General features: G+C 46.2%; 1 protein-coding gene across 1 annotated transcript in view; it reads right to left on the minus strand.

Moving 5' to 3' along the window:
* EXOSC9 (exosome component 9) overlaps nt 1-18,805 on the minus strand; it is a 372,997-nt gene that overhangs the window by 192,123 nt on the left and 162,069 nt on the right. The window contains exons 5-6 of the mRNA XM_086962216.1: nt 10,964-11,101; nt 10,061-10,143 (exon numbers count right to left, since the gene is read on the minus strand). Of these exons, the coding sequence (XP_086818342.1) occupies nt 10,061-10,143; nt 10,964-11,101 (221 nt within the window). The remainder of the gene's footprint in view (nt 1-10,060; nt 10,144-10,963; nt 11,102-18,805) is intronic.

Here is an 18,805-nt window from a genome sequence, read left to right on the forward strand (position 1 = left end):
CATCCACGGGGTCCGAGTGCAGCTCGACGTCGTGGTTAGCCGCAGCTCTCTCTATCAAAGCATTGAAGGCCGCCGAGTCCTCTGTCGGGGACGTCTTGGCGGCGAAAAGTTGAGTGTCCTGACCCGACTGCGGGTCTTCTGTGTCGCCTCCTGCGGCCCAAGGTACATGCTCCTCCTCCGGATCCGAGTACGCAGGATAGTTGTACTCGGCATCTTCCTCGTCCGCATCGGCTGCGACAGAATGCGTCGGCGAGTGTTCCAAGGCCTGTGGGGACACAGGTTCCACCAGAGCCGAAGAGTCCGCAGAGTACTTCTTGTTTTTGAGCGGGATCTTAAAAGGTTCCAACGCCGGCTCCGTCGTGATTTTTCTTTTGAGGAGCGACAGTTTCCCGGTGTTGGCGTCGATGATGACCTCACGACGTTCCTCCACCGCAAGCGGCTGGAGCCGAAGCTTCGACACCACCAAGGCAGCTTTCGGCGTCAATACCTCCTTTGCGTGTCCGCCCTGTTTCGGCGCGAAGGGTTTCGGCGCCGACTTGGGTGGAAGGGTGAAACGAATAGGCGTTTGCTCTTTAGTAGGCTTAGGCGTGAGCGTAGGCGCTACAGTGTCCTGAGCGGGAACCACAGCGGACTTCCGGATCCTCTGTAAGGATTACCCCACCTTCTTCGTAAAGGTTGCAGAGGGCTGGACCGGCTCGAGCGACACCTCATCTTCGAGAGCCTGATCGCCGGTAGGCACTTTCTTCGGGGCCGACGCCCCATGCCTATGCGCGTCGTTGCCCTGATGCTTCTTCGGAGCCGTCTTCGGGTCCCCGACCCCCTTCGGCGTCGACGCAGCCACGTCGGAGGCCTTCGCCTTCGGCGCCGACCCCGAGGGCTTCGGGTCGGCCATTTTGGCGTGGCTCTTCAAGTCGGCCATTTTGGTTTTCTTGGAAGTTGACGCCTCCAGAACCTTCTTTACCAACGCAACTTTCAGTTTCGGTTTCGCATCCGAGAGTGCGTGACCAGTTGGCTTCACTTTCGTTTTCTTCAACATAAGTGATGGCTTAGAAATGTCCGTGACCGGGCCCGGAGGCGGGGACGTAGGACTCATAGTTAGATCTTGGGTAAGGCCCGAAGGCGATCCCTCGACCTGGGCCGTATGAAGGGGAATAGCCCCTGAGTCTGGTTGGGGATGCTCCTCCTCTGAGCTATCTCCCATTGTGGCACAAGCCTGATCGCCGTCCCCTACCTCGTCGGAGACTTCGTCATAGTCCTCCTCACCCGCGTCGTAGGTCTCCTCCTCGGACGCGGGGCCAGAGTCCGATACTCGCACGTCGTCTTCTCCCTCGACAGATTCCTGGAAAATGTCATCTGGTGGGGGTGCCGAAGCCGATAATTGAGCCTGGAGCCGATTGGCCCGGCGAATCTTTAAAGTCTTCTTGCTTCGGAATTTCGAACACGCCATGCAGGTGTCTTCGCGGTGATCCGGTGACAAGCAGGTATTGCACACAGGGTGCACGTCGAGGTGTGAATATTTGGAGTGACACAGCGGACACTTTTTGAATGGAGTCCGCTCCATAGCAAAGGGTGTAGTGTAGGCCCGTCCGCGCCGAAAGCACGTGGAAGGGCAGCAAGAGATCGGAGCTGAGAGTCAGAAAGAAACCCGTACGCAACTATACCGACGCCCAGCCTAAAGACCTTTTGGTCTCGAGTAGAAGAAGAACAACTATCGGTTCCGACAGAGGGAACCGAAACACATCCGAACCCAATGGCGGAAAAAAACAATCTGGGGATGGAGGCGATGCCCATGCGCACTGTAGTCCAGGGGAGGAGCCACCTATCTCGTGATACTTCGAAGACTCTTCCAGGACAACAATGTGCAATCATCCGGACCCAACACTAGGTGGCGGACTATGCACAGATATGAATTCAGCAGCCCACATGCCTCGAACCGTGAATTATCAGGATTCTGATATATCCTGTAAAGAGTCCAGGGGCTCCCCAATGAGTGAACAGAGACTTGCTATGCACCCAAAGTGCTACATTAGGAGGTAGTGTGGTAAAGTAGCCTTAGGCTTAACACAGAGGAGTGCAAGAAATTTGCAAATACACATAATGATTAATAATTGACACACACAACTTAAGGAGAGCCACACCAATTTATAAAAATAGCAGGTATCTTTATATATGTTTAGGCATCAGAAAAAACTCCTTCAGGTAATTATGTTTTTAATATGAATTCTTTTCACTTTACACAGTGGACATAGCGCAAATTCTGAGTTCTGCAATGTTATCCTCCAGAAGGAAGAACATGTTCTGCAACCAAGTATAGTACAGCGACTTACATGACCAATCTACAGGAGTTAAGGTGAATGGAGGGCAAGATCCAAAGCAGCACCAGCAGTACACCACCAGCGACATGAGGCTGACAGGGTGCAGGGTACAAATCAGCATCTGGAGAACAATAGGTTCCTATGGATCTCTGCCACTGAGAAAATAGGCTGCAAGCTCTGGCTGGGAGGCCAGACGGGGTGAACAAATAGGGGGTAGGAGGTTCAAGGTTTGCGATGCTTGGGATGTAGGGACACCTGGGGTCCTCTTCTCCATGGCCCAGGGGTGGCTGATGCAGAGGTGTCAGGTTTTCTTACCAGGAGCAGTAACAGTTGAGGGGGCCTGTATGCAGAGGTTGCAGGAGATGTCGGGGAGTCCACTAGAGATGAAACCACGATGGATGGGAGCACTGGAAGGCTAGGGGACCTTGTTAACACTGATGGCTCACTTCAACTCGGGCCTGGGGCAACAGGAGTAGTGGTTGCTTCAGGTGTCGGGTTTTGGCAGTTCCGGAGGCCTACGAGTCTTTGCTTCGGAGTTCTGCAGGGTGCAGGAGAACAGGTCCGCTGTTCACTGGAGGCCTTGGGTCTTTATCGTAGGCTGGCATTCCTCTCAGGTTTTGTGGTGTCAACAGCTGCAGGACGAGTTAAGTCTGGTGCAGTTTTCGACAAGAAATGCAGCCGGGAGGGTTGGTACCAGGTCAGCTGCCTCTTCTCTCCTCTCTTCTTTTGCGACTCGGTGTCCTCTCTGCATTTGTGGCTCTTCAGCATCCCCTTTCTTCTTAAGTCATCAGGATATGTTTGAGGGAGTTTCCCTAAATACTGAATTCAGGCATGTTGGGGGAGGGGGGGGGGTGGGGGTTAGGATAGTAGCCTATGGCTACGGACCCTTGGGGTCACCACAACCCCTATATGACCACTTCCTGTTGGAAGTGGGCATAACCCTGTCTCAGAATTCCTAACTCTGCCACCACAAAGATGGCTACTTATGAAAAACTGTGTCCACCCTACAGTAGCCCACCATAGGGGTGGCACCAGCTTGAAGTTGGCATGCCTACCAGACTAGCTAATTTTCCCACTTTTCCAGGTGCTAAACAGGTCCTGGACAAAGAGGTCAGCTTCCTCTCCTCGGAGAGGGAGCCAGATTTGAAATTCAAAGGTAGCAGCCCTTTGAGGCTTTCCGCCAAAGGAAGGCTAATAAGCAGGTGATCCTGTGGGAGGGGGTGTTACACTCTCTTCCCGGACAGACTTTTGTTCTGGGCGTCCTGAGAGCAGAGGCTCTCTTCCTAGATGGTCAGAACAGAGTCTTGGGTAGCAGACTGGCAGAAACCAGTCAGCAAGGACACCAGGTGCTGGTAGGTTTTCAGGGGACACGTCCAAGGTGCCCTCTGGGTGCATGTATTGGTAAATCCAATGCAGACATCAGTGTGGGTTTAGCAATACAAGAAGTTTGATACCAAATGTAGGATGTCTGCTCCCTATATAGTTTACTAACACGAAGTACACTGTGCAGAGTCTCCAGTGAGTCCCTTTTGGTTTACAGAGGCAAAAGTTGATAATACTAACGCTCTATTTGTGATGCGAGCAGTTAGACTTATCAGAGGGTAGTGCTAAGCAGCTGTTGTACTCACAAAGGCAATAAATGAGACACATTAATAAAAATATTATTGACTTTTATGTAACTTTAAAGACCAAGAACTTCGATTTACAGTAAGTACTTTCAAAGTTGCGATTTTTAAAAGTTTGCTAAATATATCACTTTTGTGCACATTTACACACCATTGAAGGCAATGGGGAAAAGTGGAAATATGCATACAAAATCAGGCAATGCTTTTACAAAGTTCACTTCTTGTTTAGGTCAATACCAGGACCAGGTCCAAAGTTCCAGTTTCAGAAGTTCGGGAGCATGCCAGATTCGGCCGGGAGCAGGGTACTGAGGGTTATGGTAGCTGGTGCGCTACAACAAAGGGGGCCACTTGGATAGACACTGCACAGGAGGACTTAAAGGTAGGCCCGGGGGGGGGGGGGACCCACTTGAGGGAGGAGGTTACAAGGGTCTCAGAATAATGGGAGCACAGCTGTGTCGTCGTTACCGGGAATGGTCGGGCCGGGTGCAGAGAAGTTAGGTCAGCCGGGGGCAGAGATGTCCTCGAGGTCAGGAGCAGGCAACTTGGTGATGCGATTTGGGGACAGCTGGGCCATTCAAAAAGTGGGTCTCCACGTACCTCGAAGGGAGCTTGCTTCTGATGTAGTTTGAGTCTGGCACGGACTCTTTGTCTTGCTGTTTGTTGAAGGGGGCCCGGTACCCTGGGTATTGTACGGTGCAGCTTCAGTAGGTCCTGGTGTTCGCCATGGAGCAGCAAGTCAAGAAACCGGAATTAGTGGGATCGGTGCCTGTGGGGTGCAGGGGATTGATACCTTCACCCCAAGGGAGGTTTTTGGCTATTTTTTGAAGGCTGAAGGAGCTCTGGGTTCTTAAGAGTCTTCACAGGTTCAGATCGAGATGGCACAACCACAATGGTCGAGTACTTGAGGCAGTAGGCAGGATTTTGCACCGAATTTCTCTGCACCAGGGCTTCAGTTCTCGGAAGCAGCTGTTCTTTGTCTGTGTCTTCTACTTGTCTGTCAAACCAAAGGTTCAAGGTCCAAGAATGTAACTTTAATACTAAATTTAGGAATGTTAATGGGGGAGACAGGTGCAAGCTATTACGCTTCCTATCTTTAGGGTGTCTACACCCTTTGTGTGACTACTTCCTGTACCCTAGCCCTAATAGGTTGTTTTCCCGACATCTCAAGATTATGGATTTTCAGGAGAGGGGTCCACATAGCCTGCCACACTTTAGGGATGGTACTGGCTGAATGGAGACACTCCTAATCTAACTAAATTTCGCACCTGTCCTCCTGCCAAATGTAGAGCAGGGCAGGGTGGTTGGCATCTCCCATGATCTGGTGAAGCCTGGGAGCACCGCAAAGGCAGCATCACCTATGAAGCTTCCCGCTCTGGAAGACCATTCCGGCCTGGAGGAGATGTTAAGCACCTCGGCCCAGAGCAGGCTTTGTTTCTGGTCTCAGAGTGCAGGCTCTCACCCCATGATGTCAGAAACATGTCTGGTTACAGGCTGGCTATGAATAGTCAGAGACCAAACCAATACTTAGTAGGTTTTCAGCTGACCCTCTAAAGGGTATTCTGTGTGCATTTAATAATAAATACCACACTAGCATCAGTGAGGATGTATTAAGACAAAATGTTTGGTACAAAACATCTTAGGGTACAGTGAAGCCATGAAGGAGCTAGGAAACTCGTAATGACAAGTATCCAGCCCATGTACTCTCTATGGCTTTTATGTGCACTTACAATAGCCAAGAATGGCTCAGATATTGCGGGGTCATATCTGCTCATGCAGCTATGCCCACACATGGGATATATAGTGCACCCTGCCTTAGGGCTGTAAGACCTGCAGTAGGGGTGACTTACCTATATCTCATGCAGTGTAAGAGGGCATGGCACACAGGGCTGTCTGCGATGTAGACACTTCGGATTTCTCTGCACCATGACACACAGTCTGCAATGGCAGTTTATATGGTCTTGGTCAAGTCCCTAGTGGCACAATTAGTGCTACAGCCCTAGTGGACCCTCTGGTACTGGGAGCCAGATCGGCAGGGACCCAGTACACCTCAGCCAAAGTGGCATCAAAAACCAGGCAAATAGTGTGTGTGGGTGTGGTTGGGGGGATACTGCAATAGACACCCAGTTTCTGGCCACCTTCGGGAGGAGGAGTGGGATACACGACAGGCATCCAGTGAGGAAGTACCTTGATGAAGGGGTTACTACAGGACTCCCTCCCCCACCCCTCCATGAGGCACAACATTTAAACATACAGGGGAAAGTTCCTCCTAATACCGAAGGACCCGGTTTGGAACAGGAGTCAATCAGATATTGTATGTGTGACATTTGTATGCATGGTTCATCACGATCCTGAAGAATGCCCGGGACCTCTTATAGGTCTATGACAGGGCTGAAACATGTGACCTGATTTAATGGACAACTAGCACCATAACAGGGTTATTATTGCCATATATCCCTCCACTACAAATCAATAACATTTAGAATAGGTGACTGGTAGGCGGTAGGAATTCTTATTGGACCCCCTCCCCTGTTTTTCCTTTCGTTTTCACCTTAGTTTCCTACTAATATTGAAACTAGAGCCCTAAAATGGGCTCGTTCACCATGACAAGATTCTTTGGCGAACGTGGGATGGCCAATGATGAAGCCTGACACCTGGGAGGTGTGTGAGACCATCTTATTCAGTTTTTTGCGCACAACTGGGCTGGTCCATAATATTGGAACGTTTGAGTAGCTAGAATTTTTCCTGGGTGAACAAGCACCTACACTGTACGGTGCATAAAAGCCCCAATAGGTGGGGTTGATAACACAAGGGCCCGTTCGTTTCTTTAGTGAAAACTGTGTGCAATGTCAACACTTCGGTTTCCTCTGCACCATGACATGCAGCCTGCATTGGCAGTATATATGGTCTTGGCAAGGAGTCCCTAGTGGCACAATTTGTGGTACAGCCCTAGTGGACCCTCTTCAGTCCCTATACCCCAGGTACAAGGGTACCATTTACTAGGGACTTATAGGGGTAGGTGAAGTGTATGAAGTGAAGTGCCAGAGCTCTTTCCCCCAAAACTGTACAATTGTTCCCCCAATTGGAAAAACATTTAGCACCCTCTGTAAGTACCTAGTAAATGGTACCCTGATACCTAGGGTCTGAGGTACTAATTAGGACCCCTAAGGGCAGCAGCACGAATTGTGCCACTGTAAGAGACCCCTCACCAAGAACATGCAAGACTGGCATTGCAGGCTGCGTGTCTTGGTGCAGACAAAAGTGAAAACATGACATGTCACAAATCCCTGTGTGCCATGTCCCCTACCAGTGCAATTAATATTTGTAAGTCACTGCTACAGCAGGCACTAACAGCCCTAAGGCAGGTTGCTGAATATTACATGTGATGGCATACCAGCATGAGCAGATATGCCCGTCTGCAGGTCAGTCCTATTGCTGCCAGTACAATTGACCAGGGGAGCCATCTTAAACATGTGCTGGACACAGTTAATAATGTGTTTCCCAGCTACATGATGACTACACTGAAAATGGGGATGCCTGGTATCACATCTCGTATTGATAAACCCACACTAATGCTGGTGTTTGATTTAGCAATACATGCACCCAGAGGGCACCTTAGAGGTGCCACCTGAAAACATACCAACTTCAGGTGTCCTTGCTGACAGGTTGCTGCCAGCCTGTCACCCAAGACGCTGTTTTGACCTCCTAGGGGAGAGAGCCTTTTGCCCTCAGGAGACCCAGAACAAAAGCCTGTCTGGGAAGAGGGTGTAACACGCCCTCCCATGCAATGACCTGCTGATTAGCCTTCCTTGGGCGGCAAGCCTCAAAAGAGCTGCTGCTTTAGAAATGCAAATCTGGCTCCCCTCAAAGGAGAGGAAGCGGATTCCTTTGTCCAGGACCCTCTTGGCATCTGGACAAGCGGGAAAATTAGCTAGTCCGGTATGTGTGCCACTTTCAGACTAGTACCACTGCTAAGGTGTGCTACATGAAGTGGACACGATTTTTCAGAATGGAAGCCCGAAACGCGTAGGCATATGTTACTGCTGTTAAAGGTTGTGCTGTGTGTCCTGCATTCCTCCCAAAATAGAAGGTGATTAAACGCGCTGTGTGTGGCGCCTCAAGCGCAAGCCTCTTCATTTGGATATTTAGCAGCCTGCTTGTTCCTGAGGTGCCCCGCTGCGAATTCGGCAGCTCCTATCGCAGATGATTGAGAGCATAAAGGAACAGCGTGTACCGTTTGGTGAGGTGAAACCAATGCGGGGCCTCAGCCTACCTGTGTACAGCAACCCATTAGGAATTGAGACTATTTTGGGGATAACAGCAGTGAAAGAACTACTGAGACCAGAAGGCTAACAGCACACGCCCACTAAAGGCAAGACTTAAAGATCACTGCGAGTGCGGTGAAAATGTCAGCAGCTTTTTCCCTCACGAGATGCAAGGGCTATGGAAGCCCGAAACGCGTTTGGTGTACGTTACTGCTGTTAAAGGTCGTGCTGTGTGTCCTGCATTCCTCCCAAAATAGAAGGCGATTAAACGCGCTGTGTGTGGCACCTCAAGCGTAAGTGTATATTGTATTAATGCTCCGGGGTCCCAGCATGTGGGCGGGACTATTCAATGCTTATGACTTATTGATGAGTATCTCCTGGAAGACAAATCAAGCTGGATCTGATAGATTGTGACATTATTACACAGCGAGATCTCACAACCACACTACTACATAATCCACTTTCCTACAGTTGGAGACAAAGCTTTTGCTGTTGGGATTTCTGCTAGTAGAATATTTTAATTGAATTGTGGGTGGAGTCTTTTGCCAGGGTCCTCAACTATGGTTGTGATTTGGGGGAAGTCTTCCTATCCAAATCACCATTCATTTCGAGTACCTCCTCATCAACATGGGATATAAAAAAAAAAGCTAGAGAAAGGAAGGTGTACCACTTTCTACGGGGCATCTGGTTTCCTACTTGAACCTCTTAAGAAAATCAAACTGCAGAATTCATAAACATCAGCTACATTATCGCATCATTACTATTATAGTCTGAAACTACTTCAAATTCTTCAAAATCTCCTTACAATAGCATCATGCCTATTTGAAAAAAGTCTAAACCCTACTCAAGGAAATCCAACTGCAAGCTTATGTAGAAAGCAAATGAGTCATCTCTCAACCGAGTGCAGTCACGTAAGTTGTGCAGACTTTCTTTTCACCAATCTTGGGACCATGGATTTCTCTCTAAGAAATACCCCACCATAGACTTTCTCTTGAAAAAATATTAAATGAATTACTGAATCCGAAGAGGGTTGATTTTCCGAGACTCCTTACAGAGTTTCAGAGTTAACATGCATCTACAGCTGAATGACAGTAATGCAGATGTTCAGCTAAATAGCTACCCCATTTACCCCATCACTAAAAAATAGTCCTCATCCATTGACAAGATCTTTCAAGGAGAACACAAAGAAGCAGAATACCTCTCCCCTTTTTTAGATGAGCTGGTATTTGTACAATCTGTGCTTCAATTAGTGAAGTAAAATGCATATGATGTCTCCCAGGCTGGTAAGCTTCTTGTCCTACTTCCTCTTCTGTAGTGAGGCTTTCCATTGAAACAGAGTTCATATATCATCAGAAAAGACCAAGGGGCTAATTACGATGAAGTGGGATGAGTGTCCGACTGCCATAGATTTGTTTAAGCACATTTATTTTAAAAACAGTGCTCTGGATAATGCACAAACTGAAATATTATAATATTAACCCCCTGGCTGCAGCTGGAATTCTGCGCCTGTGCGGCACATTTTGATCGCGGGCGTGGTCATGACGGCTCCCGGCCGTCATCAGCACACGCCCACCGTAACTGATGACGTCCGGGAGCCGTCATCAGCACCGAAGGGGTTAATGACCGTTTCATGACGGAGAACAAAAAACTCCTCTCCTCTGCTTCAGTTATATTCCCTCCACAAGTGACTGGCTCATGGGACTTTGATACAGCAAATCTTTACGCAATTTTAGACACAAAGAATCCACATAATATAGAGCAGGGCCAACATTTATTTAATTTATGAACTTTTATATTATCTCCATAGCGGTCGATAAACTACAACAGAAATTGAGTCTATTGAAGCAGGTCTACTTACCCCTGCTGAAAGAAGGAAAAGCTGACACAAATAGGCATGTGGTGGATACTCAAAGGTACAGGTTCACGCTCTTCTGGACTGTACTAATAAGAGGAATGATATTCAAAAATATTAAAATATGGCAATTCCAAAACATGTACAAATTACTTTAAGTATGAAGTCTCCTAGTAGTAATTTTGACAGAACTAGTGGAGCCAAGTTAAAATGGGTCACATTCTACTGTGCCAGTAAATCGGAAGTTACAAAAGTTCTGAATGATACAAAATGTGTTTTGATAAAGTGTTGGTGCATGAGAGATTACTCTCTATAGTCGTGGTGATAGAGCTTTACCACCCGAGATTGCTATACCAAACACTGGAGCGGTAAGGACAGACTTGTTCAGCCCCAGAAAACACAGTCTCTGACAATCACAGCTACTCGTTAGCCTATAATTATCTGCCTCCCCAGATCCCATTTTCTTAGAGTTTTATACTGGTTTGCTCCTATAAAGCTCTCACTTTGGGGGGGACTAGGTGAAATGGAAGAGAATGTATATGGGAATTTAGAGACACCCAAAACAATGATGTGAACAGGCACACATAGCAGGTTGTACAGGAGAGCTGGTGAAAAATCTTAGGGTAAGTGGTCAACAAATGATATACATTATAACCTCGATTCTGTGCCACTTTGTATAGTATCATAACACTAATGCAATAACTCTTCTATGCAGACTACTCGTTGGCTCGGCTGGCAGGTATTAGATAGTGATGAAACATGATTCCCCACACACTGGTGCAACATGGAAGAAAAATGTTTATCAGCGATTGGTGCCTAGGCAGACACCATGAGGTCAAAGAAAGACATACACAATGTAGGTGACAAATGCATTGAGACCTCAATATTTCTGCTCGCTCTTATACTTACGACAGTGACATCATCTCCTTGAATGGATATGTCAGGTCTGCGAAAGTGACAGAGGGCTACTATTGCTGCAATGCTGGCCGCATCAATAATATTTCCATCATGGTTCAACAAATGAAGGTCCACCCGAATCTGCCAAACCTGCAGTAAATGACAGTGCTTTAGCTTCATGATACTGCTTTTAAAAAAACATCTGCAGACTCACATTTCACTATTTCTACAACTATGTTCTCCACTGTTAGCAAATAAAAAATGGCACAGGAAGGTGGCTGAACAGTTGCCCTGTTTGTTAATGCACTTGCAATTCTATATTTTTTAGTTTTTATGTGTGAAAGGTTTGCGAGGAACCCCCCGCCCAAAACAAAAAAAAAGTTATTTAGGGTGTGAAGAGCATGTACTGGAGTTGAATCACAGACATAAGAGCGGCATGTGTGAATCAATTTACCACTTTATGCAGACTTCTGTGTTGCCCTGATCTACAGGGGAGGCACTGCATCACGATTTAAACGTTTTGTATGGCATTATATTGTCACCTGAAGCCCAGCCCATTTACATGCCCCTCTGCTTTCCTATATAAAGAAACCTCATAAATGGACAACATTTGATTCTGTTCCCTTCTAAAGCGCTCTCATACATCGCTTATTTTTCAGTTAGATGATTCTTGCTTTATCAAGAGAATGCCAATAACAATAATATGGCATTAAAATCCACATAATAGAATACATTACAATAAAAATATTTCAGTCATGGCAGAGTACAGACATGTTTTTTATGACATCCAGTTCTCAGATATACAATTAGTGAACCCATTTCCCCGACCAGGTGTCTGTGAGAATGTTTACATGAGCCACACTTTAGTTACAGTATTGGACAACCAGGACACCCCCGCATTAAGCTAAATTAAGAAAACAGTGGCATACAGAACATTTCACAGGTTTGATAAAAGGCAAAGCATCTACCATTTAATGTGTTGAATTGTTTGCTATAAAATACTATGTATGAAAAGTTAGGTTTCTGGACTACATTCCTTACCAAACAATTCAAAAAGTGGCACAACATGAGAGAAAACGGTAAAAAGCCCCAAAAGTGGTTTGATGCGTAACATCTGAAAATGAAGTCGCTTTAAGATCTAATCAATAAAAAAGGGTTTTGAAAAAGAGAAAATAAATAACAAGTATTAGCAAAGCCAATAAGCCCCAGGAAGAAAAAAGGCTGGGCAGTTGGTTTTGCTAGTGCTTTTTTACTGGCAGCATGTTATGGCATGTCCACGCATTACTGTAAATTTTGCAAAGGGATTTCAAAAACAAAATCAATTTCCAGTTGGATGTTGATTTGTGTGCATGGGTCTGGAGTTTGTGTACCCCTGAGCGGTGCCAAATGGCGGTCATTGTGCTAATTTATTGATCGAAGATGACTGACGGCTGTGTTAGAACAATAAATTAAAAGTAGAGAAAAAAGTAAAGAAAGTACACAATAGCATTAAGAAAATTGAAATGAGCAGCCCAAATACAGTCTGCAGTGGCAAGGCTCTATAAAAATAAATAAATTAATAAATACATAAAAGAAAAACAAGACAAGCAAGGGCCACTAGGTCTCGACTTTGGGACCTTATACGTTTTTAGGCATGCAGCACATTATCTTGGGTGCTATAACATTTACAGGTTTTATTTCTTTTTCTAAAGGTTTTTATTTGTAACAAAAACAGAGATATATCTTACTTGTTGCCATATACACAGTACACAAAGTCTAACACAGTAGTGCAATGCTAGTATCTTATAGCATACAGTATCAGAATCATCACCTTACAATTTGCATCAATAACATTTACAGTTCAGTGCAATGTTGAATTTGCCTAGTACACAGCACTAGCCCAGAGGCACTTAAGGGCAGCCACTAGTCAAGACGAATCTCCCAGTCCAACAGTTGGGAACATACCATACAATCAGATCTACTGTGCTATGTTTCAAGGGTATCAGCGTCATTTGAGTCAAAGTACAAAGTACAAAGTAATTTATTGTGATGATTATTTAAAATCTTACAACATTACACTAAAAAGAACAAAATTCAAGCATATATTCCAAGATAAAATCACATAAAATGTCATTTCGTGACCTTACAAACAGTTAAGAATTTGCGATGATTACGTCTCCGAGTTTCCTTTTAACTAACAATAGGAATTTTACAAAGGAAGCGTTTAAAACAATATCATTTGAGGCCATACACTTAATCACGGCCTGCCTGCATGTCCGTATGCCGCGTGATTTGAGCGGAACCTTAAGCAATGTTTTTCTCTCTTGGAGAAGTTCGGGGCAAGTACACAGAAGATGTTGGATGTTTTCCTCTCCTATATTACATAGTCTACATTTCGTTTGGGTTTCTTGGAATTCCCATGGGGGGAGATGACATAGCCCAGGCATGGATCCATATCTCGCTTTAAGGAGCATCTGCTTGTTTTTTTCCAGTCCACGGTGTTTTCAGATACTGTTGTATCTCCTTTTTATAGCCATTTAGCACCAACCAGGCATGTTTTCTCTTGGTAAGGGTAGCCTTGTCGTTTAGAATGGATAGATGGTCTGCGGTTTTATAAATGCTTTTCTTAAAAGATGACTTAGTTATATTTGTTTCCCATATAGACATGACCCCAAAGTCATTAATTGCATCTCTAAGGTAAAGAGCAGCACTAGAGTTAGTGTCCTTCTTTAATTCTTTCCATAGGAGGAACGATATCTCATTTTGGTGGTCACTTTTTATCTGGTTCCAGACTTTAATAAAATGGCCTTGCCTTGCGAAATGTTGATTTGTTAGGCCAAACTCCAACCTTAGTTGCGCCGGGGAAGCGTTCACTGGGAGATGGAAAAGCACTCGGTATACTCTGGTTATGATTTTGTTCAAAGTATCACTGTCTTTACCCATTAGTGCTTCACTGCCATATGTAATAGTTGGTAAGAGTTTTGCACCAACAATGCTCAGGAGAGGACCATAGGTCAGGCTGGGAAGAGACTTTTGCACAGTTCTAAATGCAGCAGCTAGTGCGTTCCTTTATCTTTGAGCATCAGTTTTTTGTAGATGGTAATTGCCCTTTGCATCGAATAATACGCCTAGATATTTATAGACCTCAACTTGTTCAAGTTCAATTTTATCCATGAACCATTTACTTTTGTGTTTCATCTTAGGGTTTTTGGCAACTACCATAATCTTAGTTTTGGTCTCATTTATAACCATTCCATTCTCTTTCGAATAGGTTTAGGTCCTTCTCATTAAGCGTTGGAGGCCCACTTTTGTGTGGCTCATAAGTATGACGTCGTCCGCATACATCAAGCTTGTGAGCCGTTTGTCAGCTAATTTCGGAAGGTGTGCGTTTTCTTTGTCCAATATTTCTGGGAGATCAGCAAGAAACAAATTAAAAAGAAGAGGGGCTAAAACGCAACCCTGCTTCAAGCCTTCGTTTGCTGGAATCTCGCCGGATAATGTGTGCCCATCACCCATCCTCACCCTCACCCATGTTTCTGAGTATAGAAGGCGAATTAGCTTAAGTAGGGGAACTGGAATTCTCATTTTTTCTAACTTTTTCCAGAGTAGTTTTCGGTTGACGCAATCTAAAGCAGATTTAAAATCCATAAAACAAAGATACAAAGATTGCTTTAATCTAAGCGATTTGTTCATAAGTAGGGCGAGAACCAATGTATTAGTGGTAGTTCCTATGGGAACATACCATACAATCAGATCTCCTGTGCTATGTTTCAAGGGTATCAGCGTCATTTGAGTCTGTTTTCTTGGCAGCCAGATAGGCCTGGTATAGTCCCCAGAAGTTTTAAGGCCGATTGCGGGGTGCTAATAACTTGCTACAATTTTCTGTTTGTGTACAGCCATATCATGTCATTTGTCCAGCCTGTTACAGTGGGGGTCGGGCCCCGGGACCAGCAGATCACAACCCTATGTCTAGCAACTAGGAGTCCCATGTCTACCAGTCTTCTGATTCCCTTAGGCAAATGTTTGGAGTAACCCAATAGAGCGAGCATAGGGTCCGGTTCAAGTGTGGTGTCCGTGACTTCCCCCAGTGTCTTGAATATCAATGACCAAAAGGTCGCCATCCCGTGCATAACCAGGCCAGATGATAAAAATTGTCAGGGTCCGCACCACAGCGTTCACACGCTGCAGAGCCTCTCTTGTGTATAATATACCCTATTTAAAAATTTGAAATGTATCAGCCTGTGACGCCCATTTAATGAAATACGTCTTGTACTCTCAAAACAGTACTTCCAAGTTGTATCATCAATCACTTCACCCAGGCCTGCCTGCCACGCCAACCTAGCCTTAGTGTAGTGGTTGGCTCTGTAACCCTGTGTAGTGTTATAAATCCTTGAGACAATTCGTACTGGTGATTCAGCCTTAACATATCTGAGTGGAACAACCTCTGGTGGCTCATCCAACCCGATGCCCAGGAGCTCCCTCAGTGAATGCCTCATCCTGTGGAAGTGGAGTTGGGTCAATGGAGTAGCTGTCTGTCCTTCTCATACTGTGTCTTCCCATGAGATCGTTTTACCCTCAAGAAACATCTCTCCTATTGTGTGGATATTTATCACGTTTAAGGCCCTAATCACCCCTTTTTCCCTGCACGGGGTTAACCAGTGGCACCACTCCAGCAGTGTCTTAGGAGAATAGAGGATGGCGCCCGCCTGTAATTTCAGAAGGTGATGCCAGGCGTAGTCAAGGGTACCAGTCCTACAATCGGGAGGTTTAAACAAAAGTGCTGGCAATGGGGTAGGGGCCGCCACCACATTCTCAATACGAAAATGTGGAGCATCCGTGGGGCCCTGCATCCGGAGGTGCACATGGGCTTCTTGCACAGTCCTATAGTAGTTCTAGATCCGGAGCTCCAAGCCCACCCAAGCTGTACGGTAGTGTGAGAATATCCCACTTGAGCGTGTTTCCCAGCCCACGCTAACCGAACCATCAAAGTGGTCAATAACCAAAAGAAGGACCTCAGGAGTACAATGGGAATATTAGTGAATAAGAATAAAAACCGTGGAAGGACTACCGTTTTCATAATTGATACTCTACCCACTAGTGATAGGGGTAAGCGTATCAATCTATCCACGTCGTCCTCCAGTTTGGACACCGCTGTCCCATACTTTTGCTTGAATACCACATCCTAATCAGTATGCACTCTGATGCCTAACTATCTAACTGGCTCCATCGTCTAGCATAGGGGGTATTCCGGCATTACCTGGGCCGTCTCTGCAGTCAGCGGGAAAATGAGCGATTTATTACAATTCACCTTGAGGCCGGACCTGGTCCCAAAATAAATCACTTAGAGCAGTACTGTTGAGAGATTTTGGTCAGGGTCTCTAACATATAGTAATGCATCATCTGAGTATGTGGATATAATTAGCTGATATTTCGAAAATCGTATACCCCTACGGCTGTGGTATTCTCGCATCGCACAGGCGAAAGGTTCGGCAACCAGAATAATTAGCAATGGGGAGAGTGGACACCCCTGACGTGTGCCTCTAGTGATGCAGATAGGGTCGGTAACCAAGTCACCAATCTTAATCCTAGCAGTAGGGGAGGTGTAGAGCACTCCCACCATTTACAGATAAACAATCCTGAGCCCCATTCTCGTCAACACGTGTGTCATGAACCTCCACTCCACGGAGTCAAATCCTTCTCCATGCTGAGGAAGACTGCCACCACCCGAGTATCCTGTCGGGTGTGTTATATAGCCCCAAACACAGTTCTAAAGTTATAAGTAAGGTTTCTACCAGGGATAAAGCGGGCTTGCTCTGGTGATCTCAGCAGCGGCACAAGGGGAGACAATCTGGTGGCTAAGACCTTTGCATACATATTGGTATCCACATTGAGGAGTGACAGCAGACAGTAAGAGGCACAGGCGGTCGGAGGTTTCTTCGGTTTGAGTATGGTAACAGTTAGCTCTTCCCTCATGGAGGGTGGCATTTCGCCTGCTTCAATGATTTCCTCAAACAGTGTCTGCAGGTGCTGGACCAATAGGTCCCTGAACTTTTTGTAAAAGGAGACAGTGAGACCATTCACTACGGGGGCGCTATTGGATTTCATCCCAGCTAAGCCTGAAGTTATTTCTTCTACTTCTAGTGGACGCATCAGGTATTCCCTGTGTCCATTCAATAGCCAAGGCAGTTTAATATGAGTGAGGTATCCTAAAATCGCTACATCATCACTCCCGCCCTCAGAGCTATATAGCGATGCGTAATATTGCTTAAATCTATAGGCTATGTCGAGTGGGTCAGTTAGGGGCTCCCCCTCCGCATCGTGAAGGACTGTCACATTAGACTTCTCCCTCTGGGTTTTAAGCAGTGAAGCCAGGACCGATCCCGGGCGGTCTCCCTCCCCACATATGCGAGCGGTCGCATATTTGCCCAAGTGCTTTAGTTCAGCGTCTGCTGTAGAGTGATACTCCTCCAGTGTACGGTGCAGTTCTTGTGTGATACTGTCGTCCACCCCTGTAAGTAGTTGCCGCTCTAAGGTTGCTAAAGTGGCCTCTAAATCCGAGAGGTGCTTGCGAAAGGAGCGGAGGACCCCAGAGTACTTAACCATGGCAATCCCACGGATGCACACCTCAAAGGTGAACCACACTGTGGCAAAATAGTCATTCGACCCGGTGTTAGTCTCAAAACATGTCTCAATGGCCTCAGCCAGTTCCGCTTTAAAAGCGGGGTCGAGTAAAGAATACAGGGAGAACCGCCAAGTAAAGGGAGGTATAAATGTCTGCGGGTGTACATGTCCAACAGTATTGGGGCTTGATCCGAAAGTGTGCGAAGTAGAACCACACAGTCACGAATCTGTGTAAACAAAACTCTTGAAATAAACAAATAGTCAATCCTAGTGTGGAGGTTATGATATGCTGAATAGTGAGTGAAGCCACCCGGACCCTGTGATGAGTACGCCATACGTTGCATAAATCTAGTTGGGTGGCAGCAGTCATAATGGATCTAGCGGGGGCAGTGGAGCATCTAGGCGGGCCTCCTGACCTGTGTAAGTTGGGATCTAGTACACAGTTAAAATCACCCCCCAGAGTTGGGGACGTGTGCCATAGCGACTCATTCTATCTATACACTTTCCAAAAAAGGTGGGGTTATTGTATTCCGGGCCACAGATGTATACTATAATCAGTCCAAAACCCCTCCCGCTACATTGCGATATGTCCCTCAGGGTCAGTCTCCAGTGCTGCCAAGTGAAGGTCCGATCTGAGATCCATCCACATTAGCACTCCCCGGGCATGAGATGTGAACCCCGCAGCGCGAATGTTACCCCTCAATCCTCTGTGCTGCAACAGTGCACTGTGTAGAGGCAAGTGTGACTCCTACAGGAGAGCAATGTCGATACCACACCTTGTGAGAGAAACCAGAACTTTCCGTAGTTTCCTATGGTCATTAAGACCTCGGACATTCCAAGTTAAAAATTTTATCTTACAAGTTTGAAAGTGCATCTAGGAAATTAGTAAAAATCGAGTTGCATTGCACGGAGCTGCTTCTGTGTAACCATGTGAGACTTTGTGCCTAAACACTAAGGTGCTTTGTATCAAGTCGTCCAGGTCGACATATTTTTAAACAAATGACAACTGACTTTGGTCTCTGTACCATCCCTCCTCCCCCGCCCCACGGTGTACCTACCTCAACTGTGCACACACTGAATAAGTTCCCCCTGACCCACCACAACATTAGAAAAATAACATTCCTGGGTTCTGTAGAATAATCCAAAATAGGCAGATCGCCCTTGTGTGGCACACACTCGTGGGCGATGTAACCTACTCCACTCTCCCTCCCGCTCCAATAACGCCTGGTGGCATTTACACTTGTTGTCAAACAC

The sequence above is a fragment of the Lissotriton vulgaris genome, chromosome 3_1 (assembly GCF_964263255.1).
Source record: "Lissotriton vulgaris chromosome 3_1, aLisVul1.2, whole genome shotgun sequence".
NCBI lineage: Eukaryota > Metazoa > Chordata > Amphibia > Caudata > Salamandridae > Lissotriton > Lissotriton vulgaris.